The sequence below is a fragment of the Clytia hemisphaerica genome, unplaced genomic scaffold (assembly GCF_902728285.1).
Source record: "Clytia hemisphaerica strain Z4C2 unplaced genomic scaffold, Clytia hemisphaerica genome assembly, whole genome shotgun sequence".
Classification (NCBI taxonomy): domain Eukaryota; kingdom Metazoa; phylum Cnidaria; class Hydrozoa; order Leptothecata; family Clytiidae; genus Clytia; species Clytia hemisphaerica.
This window is the reverse complement of record NW_027103286.1, coordinates 3,018,517-3,036,542: the sequence shown is the minus strand read 5'-3', so window position 1 is coordinate 3,036,542 and position 18,026 is coordinate 3,018,517. Positions and strand designations below refer to the sequence as shown.

Genomic DNA, 18,026 nt, shown 5'->3' with positions numbered 1-18,026 from the left:
CGTTCTGGTCACACCTTAGCTTTACCATTGTATAAAAAATATGATAGTGTTTTTGCTGTAAATACCTTTGACTTCAGAGCAGTCTCCACCTGGAACAAATTACCATCCAATATTAAAAATCTTGACTCACTAAATTCATTTAAGGCTGCTCTGAAATCTGTTTCCCCGATATGCACCTGCAAAGGTTGCATTTAAAGTTATAGTTTATTTTACTTTTAACGTGTTTTTTTTAACTTTATTACTTCTTTTTTTAATTTTTACTAAGTTGGATTTAATTAGAGTTTACTTTCATTTGTAAAATCTATATTTTAATACCCAACTCTAAATAAAGAATAAATAAAAAAAAAAAAATAAAAAAAAAAGCCAAAGATTTTGCATTTTTTGTGGAACCTTTTATCATTGCTTGATAATGATTTGCCAATTTCCATAATGATGGTGGTATTTTTACTGTATTCTTAATTTTTGGCCAATTTCATCATGAATATTCTTACTAGCTATAGTAAGCAATAAAACTACCCCTGCTTAATTGATATTCTTGATTTGATATGCGTTAGTCAAGATTACATTTTCTCTTTGAAAACTTGACCTCTGGATACTCAGGGTAGTGAAGGAGAGGTACGGCCCCAAAGAGCCGAGGTGCCAGGCGCATGTAAATTTACTTATCTTCCAGGGTTACGATTAAATTCAAAATGGTAGCTGCTTGTAGTGAGGAGGAGAACTTGGGTAATCTCTAACCTTGCTTGAAGTGGTATTGGATGAGTGTCCATGTCAAGATTACCTTCCCAGTCGGCACACAACGTCAAAGTAACGTCCATGTGACATTCATAACGTCCAAATAACGTTATTTGAACGTTAAAACAACGTTGTGTGCCAGCTGGGTTATTTTTCCTTTTCGAGCGAAAAACCGGATTTGATCCCTAGTGTTACTAATAATTAGACTGATTATAAATTTTTTAATTTATAGATCAACAAAGTATTTCTCAAAAAGAAAAAAATGATAGCATAAAATCTAGTCTGGTTGTTATCAGCCATTGACAAAGAAACAACAGATTCTGAGACCATGCTGAGACTAAGAGAATAGGGAATAGTAATGAGGTTTAAAAAATAGTGTGCGGAGGGACGTCATTAAATCCCAACTTCCAATTGTATGGATAGCGAGTTTTATACGCTTTTGGGGAAGTTAATATTTCTCAATCTTTCAAAACTTTTAATCTTTTAGATTATTCAACTCTCATATATCTTTCAAACGATGAATGATTTTTAATTAAGCATAAAATGGGTCCTGAGAAATTGTTTGAAAAGTAAAGTGTCTATATATTTTTGAGACAGACTTGACATTCGAATGACATTCGATGGCATTTAATTTGGGAATTTAATATGTTTTAGGCAAAATATTGCTATTAGATAAGAAAAATGACTGTTTTTAAGCTCAAAAATGCACAAATTTTGAAAAATACATGAAATATTTTAAATTGGCTGAATAGGGTGGGAAGTTGGAATTTCAGGACAATTTTAAGTTTAATTTTCTTGCTGCATAAAAATGTCTTCCCTTAAAGCTAAAACTATTTTAGTGCTGTTGTTTGCCCTGGATCCATACCGTGGTTTTTTATAAGATTCTCATTTCCGCACTATGCTTCTTGTCATTTTTCCAGAATTTTTAATGACTGAACTGAACCTGCATTGCAGGAAAAATCTCTCTGCAGGCGAGTTACCCGCACCAAGCGTTAAACAAGAAGCAAAAATATCATAAGCTAGACCGTGAACAAAATTTAACGCTTGGATTCCCAGTTTATTCCACACCGCCGCCGCGAAAGCCTATTGTAATACTTTCACTATGCGAAAGTAATAACAAACGTCCGCCGCGCTTGCCAAAACAGACGAGCTATTGACAATGAAATATAACCGGGCTGCCTCCTCGTTCGCCCTGAGGGTCGCTGCGGGGACAATAAAGTATATTCTTATAAAAAAGTGGGTATTCTTTCGGCTTATGGTCATTTCCCTATGACTTATCTGAAGTTTCCGAAAGCTCCCATTTTTGTAGGTTATAAGTAATCCTGAGAAACGGTACAGTTTCATCAGAGGAATGTAAAGAGATGGAAAAACAGCTTCTTCAGAACAATACACGAACGGCTCGTCATATACCAGGTCCTTTGTCCTTAAGGGAGTTTGTTTCGAGCTAATGGATTTCTTTTGTTGTTGCTTTAAAAAAGTTGTATAATTAGCGTGGTATGATGAAATTCTTTTGTTTCAGGTCAAATTATGCGTAAACTTTAGGGGCTGATATTTTGGGGAGACCTCTTTTATAAATACCAAAATATGCCTATATTTTCTTGCTCAGAATTTTCTAGCGATTCTAATGATATAACGACATCATGACCGCATAATTAGATTAAAGTGCACGAAAATAAGAAATCTGTCTTTGATGAATTTCTATCAATTGTTTTAGAAATAATTTGGCATCATTGTGATAAGAATTTTTCAGACTACAAGTTAGTGTAAAATTCTGTAAAATTTGTTACTGGCACTGAAAGTTTAAATGTAATGGATCACAAACGAAAAACATAAAACCACTTTTATAAACATAGCATATAGAAACCAGCCCTCTTCGCCTGGCGAGCCGATCAGAACACTTCGGGTAATCAGAGAAGCACTTTTTCTATTCCATCCCATTTCTCTGGTTTCATAAATAAGTCTATGATTGCATATCATCGATCTTGTGAATTAATTACCTAGACTAGAAAACTAGTCTGTTAATTAATCATGTCAGAGGGCGGAAACATAAAGGCAGCGGGTGTTTGCTAGAATAGGAGATGCGTAGGAGAACGAGCAAAAGTTGGTGAAAGGCTGCTGATTAACAGCCCTTGCCGCCGACAAAATTTCTTCCTACGCTTACCTAACTCCTACGCTCACATTTCCCGCGTGATACCGTTTCAGCCCGACTGGCGTGCCAGTCTACTCATTACCTCATGACAAAGCTACTAAACAGGAAGTTGATTCAATTAAGTTTGATTTGATTAGCTTTAATTAGGTTTTTATTTATTTTTTATTTTGTTAGGGGTAATTGCTCTCCATCTTGCACCTTTGTTGTCGCTCTTTTATTACCCTCCTTTGCATCATGCTAGGACTTTTTCTTTTATAGGTATTACTCTCTTTTATTACTCTCTTTTATACTTAATTTTTGTCTATTTTAACTATTTACAACGTTTCTTTTAGAATTTTATGGCTCTAATAATGATGTATGTATTCACAATTTTATGGATTCTGTAGGTAGACTTGTTTGTATGAGTTTCCATTTTCTATATTGGTGATATACTTTTTTACTGATGATGGTGCTTGGATGAGGCCGAAACGGTTATGAATAAATTTTTTAAGTTAACACAAATCAAGAATGAAGTTTGAATTTTCTTTTAAAAACCTTCGGTGGGATAAACCTGAATGAAGAAGTTAATTACTTAGCTAGACTAGGTCATGAAGCTGTAGCAATCGTCGGTATTTCGTCGTATTATCGTTAAGTATTGCCGACACCGATAAGGTGGATGAACATTTTTTCTTAGATGGCGTATTTCTTTGGCGCCCCTTTTCCCTTTTTTCACCGTAGCAGGATAAATGAAATAATCAAGGTCAAAGTCTCTTTAGATCCTGCCTTTAAATTAGGCTGGTCAACAGTCAACCTGCTCCTTGATCAAAGGGCGTGTCCTGTGTTCGAAGGGCGGACTCCGCCCATCCTCTGATCGAAGGGTGGGTTGGCTCTGCGAGAAGAAACTTAAGTACTGTTCACATGCAAGATGCCCCTATTGGCTTTCTTATGAGAAAAGTTGTCGCTTACGAGGATTTCAGGCTTTAAAAACTCAAAAATGGATTTCAATGAGGCAAAGAATGTAGCCTGGAAGCCACTTGATCCCTCCAAAATCGACTTCATCATGGATATTCTTAACTTTTTGGGAAAATCATCCTAAAATAGTCTTACAGCATTCTTAGGTTAGGATACTTATTCAGACTACATTAAACATTTAGTACATACGTCTCAAGCATAAAATGTCATTTTTGTGAAAGGGGTGAGCCTTACTTGGGGGTGATTGACAATTTAAAATTGAAAATGCTCTTAAAATGGCATTCTTAGCTTGAGCAGCAAAATTCCATGATGGTGATATTTTTAGCATCATTCTTAATTTTTGGCCATTTTCATCACGGACATTCTTATAAAGTGTATTCTTATAAAAAAATAGCGTGTAAATCAGATTTTTTAGTTGATGAAAATTTTGTCAATATTAAAAATAAGTTCTTCCTGTTTAGCTCATTTACTGCGCCCTTTGAAAAGCTGATAGAAATATTCTGACCTATCGAAAACCGACTCAAGAGTTATCATCTTCAATTACTTTCATTGGGCTTTTCCAAAAATAGTCCGTGTCCCCCCCCCTGTTGAGGATGTTGGATATCCAGGGGGTTAACGATTTTTGTTCAAAAGTGGATATAAGTGAGCGGATATCCTCAGGGGGTAAAGTGTCTTTTCAAGTAAAAAATACAATATCCAGGGGGTAAGCATCTTCATAAGAGAGTATATTCCGGGGGTTGAGCATATTTTTAAGAGTGGATATCTATGGGGTCTTTACTAATAAAGTAGGATATCCAGGGGGTCCAATACTTCGAACAATCAATATCCTCAACAGTAAGGGTAAAAAGCCCATTTCAAGATTTCTAGAACTTTAAGGAAATAAAGTTATGAAGACATTTGTAATGGCAATTACTTTCGTTTTAAGATTTTTAGAACTTTAAAGAAAGAAAATTATGAAGATTTTTGTAATGAAAGGTCCATGTTATTTGGTTGCCGCCGCCATTTGTTCATTTTTACAATTCAATGAAGGTATTTTATGTGTTTTTTTTGTTTTCTTGAAATATTTTGATTAAAAAAACCCCTGTGTCAGTGACCTTTAGGGGAATTATTTTTCCCGTTTAGAAAAGGAAGATGTCAATGGGGGTTGTTTAAAATGTCTCACTTTTGGGTGAGGGTATTAATTCTCTTATCCAATCAGTTTTGCGTTATACAAGATCTATATCACCACAACAAATTACCGTGTTTTGTTAATGAAGTTTTAGAATCACTTTTTTTAAACGCTTACTTGGGTAATTTTCAAAGCTGTTTATACTAAAGCCTCCCTGTGTGGTTTCTATAATTTCTGATCTTTCTCTGACCTTTTAGCTCTTACAATCGAGACATCATCACCAGAAAAATACGAATCTGGAAAACCAGCCACTCTGCTATGGAATGTCACATACATAGGAGATAAAAATCTCCACTCAATGAGACTAGATGTTTACCTTCAAGACAATGGTACGCGAATACTTGTGGGTACCCACGCTGGTGTGGAAAAAGACTTCCCCGATTTTGATACTGAAATCAGTCCAGCACCAAATTCAATATCAGTCAACGTGACCATTAAAAAACTCAAGTCTGGTGATTTTTACAACTTCACTTTGGAGGCCGTCGAACAAAAGAAAACACCGTCAGTTGAGATCATCGGCCGACAGGAAAAGGCGATTGTCGTATCTGTCGTATCTGACGTCAAAAGTAAGAATATCTGAAACACAACAATTTGACTGCAAGCACTGACCTTTATATACCCTGGACCAAGTTTCTCAATCCCGGCAAAGCAAAATCTTTGATCGGAGTTTTTTGAAAAGTGGTACCCTAATGGTAGCGAGCACCTCACTAAAAACCGGGATTTTTCATCTCGTTTCTTAGTGAGTTCCACTTTGACGATTTTCGAAAAAAAGAAGCCTTTCAAGTGCTTTGACGCAAATTCGATTGTTTTGCTACTGCAGGAGCTTCAAAAGTTAAAAGTGACGTCAAAAAATCGAATGTCTAGAGCCCGAAAACCTGGGCTCAAAACATTCGAAAAAGTCGCAAAGTGGAATAGACGTTAATTGCGTAAAAAAACGCGGGTGACGTCTAGTATAGGCTACCCTAATGGTGGCACTACTCATTAGCGGTGTAAATGCATCGAGGGCGCTACATCTACTTTCCCTCGAAAACTTTTGATGATGTAGCGCAGTTAGACGTTAATTTTTAACATTGCAATGGCTTCTTTACGTGTATCAATTCAAAAAAAAACTTCGATGAAAGATGGCGGATATAGCTTGGTCCAGGGTATATAAAGGTCAGTGACTGCAAGTTATAATTTTTACGTTGCTGTTTTAAGTCAATTATCTTAAATAATATTTTTCTCAATCATCAGCCACGGATCTTTTTCTCGGTAGTATTGGAGGCGGAAATCGACTAAGTCAATAACAGTTCATTTATTTGCTTGATCTTGATCTGAACTTACCCTCTAGTACTATCGATATATTGTATATTAAAAAGAAGGAAAGGAAAGCAGGAAGAAAACTTTTACCTCCGTAATATTTGAAATATGGTATACATCCTCTACACTAAAAACCAATTTCCCAAATTGCTTTCACTGCAACGACTTCTCAACGGTTAGACGTTTTTTTTGAAAACTAACGTCAAAAGAGTGAAAATAAAATAGTTTTTCTTAAAATTCTCACTCAAATTAAAAAGAAGTGAGCTGATTTTTGCTAAAGAAGATGAAGGAAGCTGCGCTCGTCGTAATGGTGTATCTCTTTCTACATCAAATGGGAAGAAGCCACGAGAAATCGAAATTTAAAGTTCAAAACAAAGACTTTTTGACTCGACGTCAAAATCACAACAACAAACGGAGGTTTTGTGCACCGATCCATCTGTACGCAAATCATTCGGCAACATTTCGACTCCTCATCTCTGGTGACATCGAAACTAATCCGGGTCCGCTCGCTTGTCCTGTTTGTGCCAAAACTGTCCGTAAGAATTCGTACCACTTGGAATGCAAGGTTTGTCTCAACTCGACTCACGTAAAATGTATTTATAAAACTGTAAAAACTTCTCAGACAAACACAATTTATGGACATGTCACGACTGTCTGCTTACTGAATTACCGTTCAACAATGTCGATATAGACTTTCTACTATCAGACCCCTCGACCGTGAATGATATCCCAGCGCAACAAGATACTCAAATCCAGTTGGATCTTCTAAATGCCAACCGAAACAACTACAGCATTGCGCACCTTAACATTCAATCTATCAAAATAAGACTGCCCAACTTGAAGCCATGCTCCTAAAACACAAGTTCGATATCCTAACAATCTCTGAGACATGGCTCGTTGACAATCCTGCACTCATCCGACAACTCAACTTCTCCGGTTATCATCCTTTCAGATACAATAACAGAAATGGTAAACGTGGCGGTGGCGTGGGAGCCTACTTCAAAGACGGCATTAAACATCGCCCAAGAACTGACATCGACAAGAAAGATACAACGATCGAACACCAGTGGTTTGAAGTGAAGGGAAAGAAAAGTCCCTTTCTTATAGCCGTTTTCTATCAACCAAGTTCCGAAGACGTTGACAAACGTGCTTGGCTTCAAAAATTCGAAACATTAATATCGTACGTTCACACCATCTGGTCTGATCCAATCGTGATTACTGGTGATACAAATATCGATCTCCTGAAAGAGAACTACAACGTTGCTGACGAATATAAAGATACCCTCGATCGTCTCGGTTTACGTCAACAAGTGAAGAAGCCAACCCGGAAGGGAAAAACCTGCATTGACCATATCGTTACCTCATTCTCAAAAGTCATCCACGATGATGTTATCCCATGCGACGAAATGAGCGATCATGATGCTGCCTTCGTCATATGTAATCTACGCAAGCCACGGTTTGAACCCAGATATAAATTTATTCGAAATGAGAAAAACTTTAATTTAGCAGCATTTAAAACAGATATCAGACAAATACCGTTCAATCTTGTTTACGCTTTTGATACCGCTGAAGAAAAACTAGACATATTTAACAAACTTTTTACCGATTGTCTAGACCGACACGCACCCCTCATCAGGCAGAAATTAACGCGCCCACCAGCTCCGTGGTTAAAAGATCTCAACATCAGCGAGAAGCAAAAGGAAAGAGACTATTTACGAACCAAATGTCATTCCCCGCAGTCCGAGCAAAAAGATTGGGATCTGTTTCGTAAAATCCGAAACGAATTAAAAACTCTTATTCGAGTAACAAAATCCAGTTTTTACCGACGCGCACTATCCTCCAAAAGACCGAAAGAAGTATGGTCAACCATCCATCGCATCCTGAAACCATCACCACAAAAGATATCCGCTGACCCCGACACACTCAATGTCCACTTCAACACAACAGCCGGGAGACTTCTTAACTCAAAACCTAAATCAGAGCAAATCCTACATCAACTCATCAACGAATTACCTGCACAAGACAATCCATTCGACATAAACGAAGTTTCCTACGCTGACGTTCGTAAAGCCTTATGTAATCTTCGAAACGACTGCTCAACCGGCCATGACCAGATACCGTCGAAATACATTAAACTCGCCATCGATGAAATCTGTAGTCCCATTTGCCATATTATCAACTCTTCCATTCGACAATCCGTCTTTCCTAGCCAGTGGAAGATCTCGAAAATCAGCCCTATTCCTAAAATTGAGTCACCCGCTGATCCGAGCGACTACCGTCCAATCTCCATATTACCGATCCTTTCAAAAGTATACGAGAGACTGATTATGACACAAATGACAAACTATCTAGAAAGTGAAGAACTACTATCAATACATCAATCTGGTTTTCGAAAGGGTCACTGCACAATAACCACCTGCATCAAAATCAAAAACGACATCCTGAAAGCGATGAATCGAGGCGAAATCACTCTTGCAGTTCTCGCTGACTTTTCAAAAGCATTTGATACAGTTGATTTTGAAACTCTTATCAAAAAACTTCACACACTACGATTCTCAAAAAAGTCACTCTATGTTATCTCCAACTATCTGAGCAATCGACTTCAGTACGTACAGATCAACGACAAGAAGTCATCCATTCTCACAGTTACTAATGGCGTCCCCCAAGGAAGCATACTTGGACCCATTCTCTTCAACATTTACGTGTACGACATGGCAACAAAAACCACCGCAAAATGTGTTCAATATGCTGATGACACGACTATATATCGCCACACCAAACCAAACGAGCTTGAAAATTGTGTCACTGAAATGAACTCTGATATTAGCGTAATTGAGAAATGGTCGCTGGATTCGAACTTGATATTTAACGCCAGAAAAACTAAATCGATGCTCTTTGCCACATCTCAAATGGCAAGGAGGCATAATTTTGAATTCGAAATCAAGTCAAATAACGAAAATGTGATTGAGCGTGTTCCCCTATTCAAGCTGTTAGGAATCATCTTCACCGAAAACCTAACATGGAATGAACATGTCAAAAAAATCGTCACTAAAGCATATGGCACGCTGAAGAGTCTATCCCTCATCAAACGATATTTACCATACCGTGTACGACGCCAATTGGCAGAATCTCTTGTATTGAGTAAAATAGACTATGGTAATACCGTAATTCACAACGCACCACAATATCTATTCAACCAATTACAACGAGTCCAAAATGCCACAGCTAGCTTCGTCCGGAAGAGCTACTCTCGCAAGTCTGACGTAATAGATATGAAATGGCTACCTGTCAAAGAACGGACCGAATACAGTTTGGCTAAACTTGCGTGGAAATCAGTGAATATGAATGACTGGCCCAAATTCCTCCCTATGGAGAAATATGTGCAAGCCAAGACTCGAACGGATGTAATTGGTGGAACTAAATTGCGTGAAACCTGTAATGTTAGTGGTTCCTTTGAATCTGAAGCTTCTAAAATTTTTAATGAACTACCTGTTAACTGTCGTGACTCAGAAACTTACAAAGCCTTTTGTCAAGAAACAAAAAATATTTTTTCGACAAAGCCCTAGCTAGGAGCTTGCAGTAGTACCTCTTCTACCAACTGTAGTCCCTGCGTCGCTACTCGCTATTTCCTAGCTGGTGCTTTCTATGTTATATTATTTCTTATACCTAGTTTTAGTCTAATTCTCGATTTGATTCACGCGCCATTTTAGTTTTAAATTAATTCTGACTTCAATTCTTCTAATATCCCTACTCGTAGCCTTGGTTCCCTAGTCTCCATTCTGATTTTTAGATTTAGCCCATCTGTTCTTAGGTTTACTTAGTCTGTATTTTCTTCAGTGCATATATATGACTTTATTATATTCTAGTTCTATGAAGTTTTTTTTTTCCATTTGATGTTTAATTATTTTCAATTAATTTAATTTAGATAGTTGATAGCTCACTTATTTATGTCAAAATACTGGTCGTGTTTTGCAAGGTCCAGTACACTTTTACACAGCCTTCGGTGTTGCAATCTATGCAAGTTTTACTCATTCTATCTTACGCTCTGTCGTGATTCTATCTCACCGAGTTCTTAGATCTATTTTGTCGCTTACTTTACCTCTAGCCACCAATAGTACTTGAACCTTAGTCTAGTCTAGCTTATAACATTATGTTAGTATTTTTTTTTTTAATATATTCGTTAATTTTTTATAATAGCACACATTGCGATGGCCTCAGCTAGCATACTCAGATACTCGGATTTGTTTAGGTTTTAGTCTAGCTCTATCACTATTCACATTTTACCCCTTATACTTCTTAATCCTAATCATTTTATTCGTCATACTAGCCCACCGCTTCGTCCCTATCTGCTTGTCCGCATACGGCCCCAATTTTTCTTCAGTATACTACCAGGTTATTTTACAATTTTTTTCTAGACATTGCACATATATTATATACAGAATTTTCAGGTGAAGAGCCAAATGTAAATTTTGGAAATGCCAGAAATATATCATTATTATTATTATTATTATTATTATTAAATTACGGAAGCGACGGAAAGCAATGTATGAGAAAATACCGTCTGACATATTGAGATGATATGCTCGGTACCGTAAAAACACACACAGACACACATCAAGTTTTCCTAAGATTTAAAGGTATATACACGATCCAAATAGGCAATGAATTGATAAAAATGATCGAAATGAACGTATTGCCAAGGAAAAGTATATAACAGTGCGGGCAAGATTGATTTTTATGTTGTTTTTTCTCGAAAGCATTTTGTTTTGAGTGCATTTTCAAGCAATCTAGAGCTCAAATTTTCAAAATTCCTTCCCTCGGGCCAAACCATGGTTTGCCCTCGCGGTGTCACTAAACTTCAGCCCCCCCCCCCTAGATATGAAAGTGCTTCCTACGGCACTGTAATGATGGATTTTTTTTATAAGAACATCCAAAATTTAAAAAAATCATCTAAAATCAGTTTTAAGCTTAAAAATGTTCTTAAGTGCCAATGTCGAGTATATTTGACATGGGCTATGATGGGGGTGAAGCCCTCCTGTAATGCCCAGTTTGAGTTACAAATCGTCATTTTTGGTCTAACTCATAGGAATTGGATTGTGCTTTATGTTCAAGCAAAATAAATTCAAAAGTGAGTCTTTCCAGTGAGATTTCAAGCCAAAAAGTGCAAAAATTTGACAAACATCCACTTTTTTGAGATTTTGATCATTTTTAGTCAACGAAATTATCCAACAAAATTATCCGAGAACTTCCAAATTTGGTTCTGTTTTACTTTATTTTTTCCTTTAGCAAATTGATTTGAAGTTTTACCACTGGGCACCTTTCCATCATTCAGTCAGGTCCACGCAACGAGCCTGACTGCTTTAATTCCCCTGACCTTACCCCCCTTACTTTAAAAACTTAGAAAAAAAGGACCGTGGCACTTAAAGGGTTAAAATGTTCTTATTTTGACCATTTTGTGGGTATCTTGGGCGATTTTCCCAAGAAATCGGATAATTTAGAGTTCCCAAAGCCTGAAAATTGTTCTTAACTTGTTCTTAATATTTTGGTCGTCTAAGTCTTATGTTCTGATATAGTTTGATTCTTATAAAAAACGTGTAAGTAAACAATAGAAATTTTTTACTAAGTAGAAAAAAATCTTCACTCTTTATCTTCATTTTTCATTTCTTTTTAAATTATCCAAAGCTTACATTAAAACACTTGAAATTATCTTTTCAACGAGGTATTAAGTTTAATTATATATTTTCTCCATCTCAAGAGTAATGACTTCCAATTATTCTATGAACGTTTTTATATAAGAATATACTTTTTCCGAATATACTTTATAAAAGAATATTGGCAAATAATTTAATTTGCAAGATGAGCACTCGGCCAAAAAAGTTTTTTCAGAGGGAATTTAATTTGGCGGTTAACTTAAATTGAATTTGGCTAGTCTAGAATTTGGCAGGAATTTATTTTGGCAGACGAAGGACATTTTTGTCCAAAAATAGCCATTAAAAAAGGCAAAACCTGTTTTAAAGCCTGAAATAGCACACATTTGGGTGAATAAATAGAGCAACTTAAATTTGGCGGATGCCGGAAAAAATTAAATTTGGCTGGAACTTAATTTGGCAGATTTTGACCAAATTCGCCAAATCCGCCAAAATTTCTTCCTTTAATGTATTATGGATTGGCTGTAACCGATGCGTGCGTAACCGACCTCTAAGACCATGTTCAGACGTTTAACGGTTCCGTTCCGAAACAAGTGTGAACGTCAAAATTCGAGACGTCAAAATTCGAGACGTCAAAAAAGAAGCCGTTACAAAACAAAACAGATAAAAACGGTTTCGCTCCACTTTTTTCATCGGAACGGAACTGCTCCGAAACCTTCCGAAACCAATATGAACACACTCGATCCGTAACGAAAATCATACCAGAACGAAACTGAACAGTAACGTGTGAACATGATCTAATCGACGTCATTTTTTTCGTTCTTTTATTTTTAGACCAGACAAAGACCAAGGATGAAGGAAAGGATGAAGAGGGAAGTAATTCCACCGCTATTATCCTGTATGAGAAGAATGTGCTTTCTGTGCTCTTACTCTGCACATTTTTTTGTTTATGTTTTTGCTTTTAGCCAATGGGATGGTTTGTTTACTCGAAATTTTGGTGACTTTTTATAAGAAATGGCCAACCGTAAAAAGGTGTATTGATATCTGATACATCTTTTGGTGGCGAGCGTAACCGATCGGCTATTTTGGCGGGGAAAGGTTATAATGTATTTTGTTAATATGTTGGTGTTGTTTTTGTGATATTTCAATCGCTGGGGGAAGCTTCCTCCCTGCCACCACGCTACTCTCAGCTTATCTAATGGCGGATTGGCGGCCACCCATGCTAAAGCTCTAAAGGAGCGGGCCAATTTCCCATCGGAGAGGAATGATAGTCGGCCTTTGATGTACCGTATCCCCAGTCAGGTTCAACTACCATTGCACCTGAAGGTAAAAATATTTCGGTTGGACCTGCCAATCCACAAAAACGAGGGCTGGGTTTTTGCCGACCTTTAAAGCTTAAGCGTGTCGGATGGAAATTTCTGCATCTAGGTGCCAGATGAACTGCCAGTATGCATTCTTGAATTGTTTTTATTTATTATAATAATTGTAAGGCGAAAATAAACAAATGTAGTATTTCCGGAATGCGGGTGAAGGTCAAAAGGCTCTCATGCGGCCGGCCGGAGAAAAAATTATTTTTACTATTTTTGTTTACTAAAGATCATTGAAATAGAACTTTAAAAATAACTTATATATACAAACAGTATGAAGTAAGCCAAAAGTACTAATGTATCAACTACTAACGAGTTTGCGGCCGGGTCAGAAAAAAATTTACTTTTACTTTCACCCGGCCGGTTTCCGGAAACACTACATTTTTTTATTTTCGCCTCAGTATTTTTGTACGGAATATCTTTTATCATGCATTTATTTATAGATTTTTTGGGGAAGAAATACCTACTTTTATATTTTTGAAAAAAAATCCACGGCGATCTTAAATCGGATTCAAAAATGTTCAATTTTGGTCATAAAGAAAAATCGATGATGTCTAAAGACGTGATTTTTCCTTTATCTGATGAAGAACTAAAAAGCAAATATTCAGTGAAAATTTCAAATTTCTACTCGTTTCCAATCCGGAATAAATCCAATTCCGATTTTAAGGGAGCTTACGCGGGATGTGACGGGATATTGAGGGAGCTGAAAGTAAAGATTTCCAAAATTATCCGATTTTGAAAAACTATCTTAAAAAAAAAGTTTTGTGTTAAAATTGTACATACTAGGGCTTTATTCACTCAAAGAATTGGGTCCTTTTAAGAACTTTTACAGCATTTTTTCAAAAATAGACTTTCGATTTCCCCGATTTATAAACATTACTCTAAAGATCGCAGTGATCCTATCTTTCCATTGAATGCTGTCTTTGAAAAATCATCATGGAACGTCATTCTGCATTAATTTATTCTAAATTTTTTCAAATGCTATTAGGGAAAACGACTATCGTTGCACATCCCCTGTCTCACAGTCCCACTGGAACTTTTTCCTCAGTGGGGATAGACATTCCTATTGAATTTCCGATAGGGATAGAAATTCTATTGTTTCAAGGTTAAAAAATTTAGTGGGGATGGTTTTGGAGTACAATATTTGGACCTACCTTGAGGTCCTATAAATTAACCTTTGTTCGTCCGTCCGTCTGTCCGTCCGTCCGTCTGTTACCAGCTTTTCTCGAGATTGGCTCATTAATTTTTTCTGATTCTTAGCACAAAGATGCAAAATGGCAATGCCCAAAATGTGACGGAGCCCGATTTTCGAGAAAAAAAAATTTTCCGACCGAAAATGCCGGAAATATGCCGGAAATCATCGTTTTTCTGAATTTTCATTTGACTTTTTCCTTATAATTCAATTGGTTGTTTTTTCATTCAAATCATTAAAACATGACAGAGTTCGATTTTTTGAGAAAATTTTTTTTCCGGCCGAAAATGCCGGAAATCGCCGTTTTTGCAGATTTTCATTGGGCTTTTTCCTAACATTTCTTTGTTTTTTCTCCAAAAAAAAACATCATTGATAGCAATTCCCACCATCAATCATGATTCGATTGTCAATAAAACTGATTTCTGCAACCGGAACTTTCTATATCTTTTTTCCCTTCTCCCCTTCCCTCTCCCCATCAAGAATCAATGATGAAATTTAACGCGTTTAACCTTTTCGCTAAATATTATATTCTCTAACGGATTGTTTCCGTTTTTCTCCTTATTGCTATCTAACTTACATCATCAGGTAGGTTGAAAAACGAATCTTTATCTATAAGAATCACTATATATAAGCTTAGATCAATATTATTATTATTTTTTTCTAAAAGAAGAAAATGTCACGGTAGAGCGCGATGGTTTGAGTTTTCTAGAAACCTTCTTTATTAAGCTGTGCGTTTTTCTGATAGTGTATTGTTTCTATAAAGAAAAGCGTTTAATAACTTTTTTACTTTTTTTTCATAAGTCCTTTTCAATAGTGTTGATAATTTCTACCAATAGATATGTTTTCATTATATAATTTTGGACCTACCGGGAGGTCCTTTAATTTGACCGTTGTCCGTTCGTCTGTTACAAGCTTTTCTCAGGATTGGCTCATTATTATTATTTCATTTTTTTTTGCACAATGATACAAAATAGCAATGCCTGAAAAGTGCCGGAGCCCGATTTTTGAAAAAAATTTTGGGTGGCAAATTTGGGCCAAAAACTACCTAAAAATAAGGTTTTTTGGACTTGGTGCAAAATTTCTTCATTAGTTTTTCCTGAAACTTATTGCGTTTGCTCAATACCAATAGTAAAATGTAGAACACCTACTTTTATCTGATTTTGATCAACATGTAGGTCCATTCAGCATGTTGCTTGTTAAACATTGAATTTCGAATGAGATGAAATCAAAGTCATTTTCCCAGTGGGGCTGAAATTCCAGAGTATTTTCCCACTGGGGACGAAATTTTTGCCAGATTTTCCAGTGGGGCTAGGGTCCAAGTGGGTCTGTGACACAGGGGTGTGATTGTCTGAATCAGCATCCAAGATTAAATATTCCAGATAGTAGAGGGCATTTTGTAAAATCGCTCGACTGTTTTGTTAGAAGCACTTGTTATACATTTTTGGAAAGCTAAGGGGTAGGGGAATCGAAATTACTATGTTTCCAATTTTTTTCGGACACTTTGGTGTGATTTTCGGACAAATATGACGGATTAGAGATATATTGCAAGTATAGGTGATTTCAGTACCTAACTCGAGATATTGAGCTTCAAAAAGCGCAAAAACTGGACAAAATAGCTGTTTCTGGCTGAAAAACACGGTTTTCAAGGGTTAATATCTCGAGTTAGGTACAGAAATCACCTATACTTGCGATATATCTCTAATCTTAATTTTTTGAGAGCTTTCCAAAAATATACAACAGGTCTCTGTTTTCTCGAGCTAAAATTTTCATTAATTTTTAACCCTATGATTTTTGCCTGAGACCGTCATATTTGTCCGAAAATCACACCAAAGTGTCCGAAAAAAATTGGAAACATAGTAATTTCGATTCCCCTACCCCTTAGCTTTCCAAAAATGTATAACAAGTGCTTCTAACAAAACAGTCAAGCGATTCCAAAAAATCGAACAAAATCCCCCCTACTAAGATAGAAAATCCATTTCCTTGACTATATTTTGAGCAGAAAAATTTATAGCATCAGTAAACAGGGTTGAATCATTGGATAAAATACTTAAAAGTTCTCTGTATGTAATGACTGAAATATAATCTGAGCAAAGCCTTTTGGCGCATTAAAGTGTTAGAAGGAATCTAAGTTCCTTTCAAAAATATCAATTTTAGTATATTTTTTGAATTAGAAACCTCATAAAACCATTCTTGAAAAGTCGAACATTCCGCAGAAAGCGGGTCAAGGTAGAGAGTTGATATGAAAAACTTCAAAATGGAAAATCTCTTAGCGGTTTTTGGCAGTTTTTATAACAAAGGCTCTCTCAGCCGTCCAGCGCTGAGAGATATGGAAAGAACGGATGTCAAATTCGTTTTTATTTAAGGGCTCTGACCATAGTGAATTTTCATAATTGCCGTGTTTAAAATGTGTTTTCTGACTGATGTAACCAACAAAACTATGGCATGTTATACATTTTATGTTAGATAAACTATTCCTGAATCTGAAAATTCAAAAATTGCATTGAAAAAATTTGATGAAGAAGAAAATGAAGACTTTTGCGAGGAAGAGTATTTCAACTTTGAAGAGCTTAGTTTCGGCGAAGAAAAAACATTTTGATGGTGTATCTTTTATAAACTTTTTTGCGGAAAATTTTTGTAAAAGCTTCTTTCATCTCGAAATCTTCAAAATAGTGGTTTTTCATCAATTTTTCATCTGGATTTTGCTTAAAAAACAGTCATAACTTTTGACACATCTTTTTAGAAAAATTTTCTGCAAAATTTAAAATAGTTCAATTCTTTGCGGACAGTTTGAAAAAAGTTCGAAACAAAAAGGTTAATAAACCAGCCGAGGCTGGAAGGTCAGCCAATACAAGCCAATAGAGCTTACTGTAGCTAGATAGCTTTAATAAGTGGGTTAACAGATGTAAGAGATGCACTGAAACAGAGTAGAATAAATATGTTGAATAATGCACAAAAAGTAAACATTTGATAACTTGATTTAAAATTATGTAAAACAAGCCTGAGAGCTCCTCCAACCTCCCCCCCCCCCCACGAGAAGCTCAAGTATACTTCTCTTTAGCATTGTCCATATAGTACTTACGCAAAGATTTTCCAAATATTTGACACCCCCTCCCCCCTTGTACGCAGAGAACAATAGAAATGACTTTGTTTAAACAATAGATGTACGCTTTTGCTGAACCCCCTCTCCCCCCTCTCCCCCCTTCACTGTGTACGTACTATATGGATGGCCCCTCCAGTCTGGGTAATAGTGTGGTCGTGTTACAAAAATACAGGCTGTTTGTAGGAAAAGAATAAGATCCAGCTGAAACTTTCTCCAGACCTTCTCTATAGGATGGTTATGCCTCAGGAAAAATTCCCCTAAAATCCCACTGGTGGAACATCCTTTTTTTGGGACATTTCTTTTTTCCCCAGGCAAAACCCTAAGGGCGAAATTTTTTGAAAATTTCAAACTCATTTTCAGACATTATCAAGTATACCATTCGAAAGCTCTCGAAAAACTATATAGAAGACTTTTAAACGG

General features: G+C 36.4%; 1 protein-coding gene across 1 annotated transcript; it reads left to right on the top strand.

The window, feature by feature from the left end:
• The first annotated feature begins 4,759 nt into the window (after nt 1-4,759).
• On the top strand, nt 4,760-12,976 carry LOC136807347 (uncharacterized). Its single transcript, XM_067063931.1, has 3 exons — nt 4,760-4,861; nt 5,198-5,566; nt 12,782-12,976. Exons 1-3 carry the CDS (start codon nt 4,786-4,788, stop codon nt 12,910-12,912), a joined length of 576 nt encoding a protein of 191 aa, XP_066920032.1. The 5' UTR covers nt 4,760-4,785; the 3' UTR covers nt 12,913-12,976.
• The last annotated feature ends 5,050 nt before the right edge of the window (nt 12,977-18,026 follow it).

What these genes read in the sequence shown, in the direction of transcription:
- LOC136807347 (XM_067063931.1), top strand. Translation starts at nt 4,786, where the DNA reads ATGAAGATTTTTGTAATGAAAGGTCCATGTTATTTGGTTGCCGCCGCC. An exon ending in ATTTTTACAATTCAATGAAG is followed by an intron (nt 4,862 to 5,197) that starts GTATTTTATGTG and finishes CTGACCTTTTAG; the next exon opens with CTCTTACAATCGAGACATCA. An exon ending in TGTCGTATCTGACGTCAAAA is followed by an intron (nt 5,567 to 12,781) that starts GTAAGAATATCT and finishes TTTTATTTTTAG; the next exon opens with ACCAGACAAAGACCAAGGAT.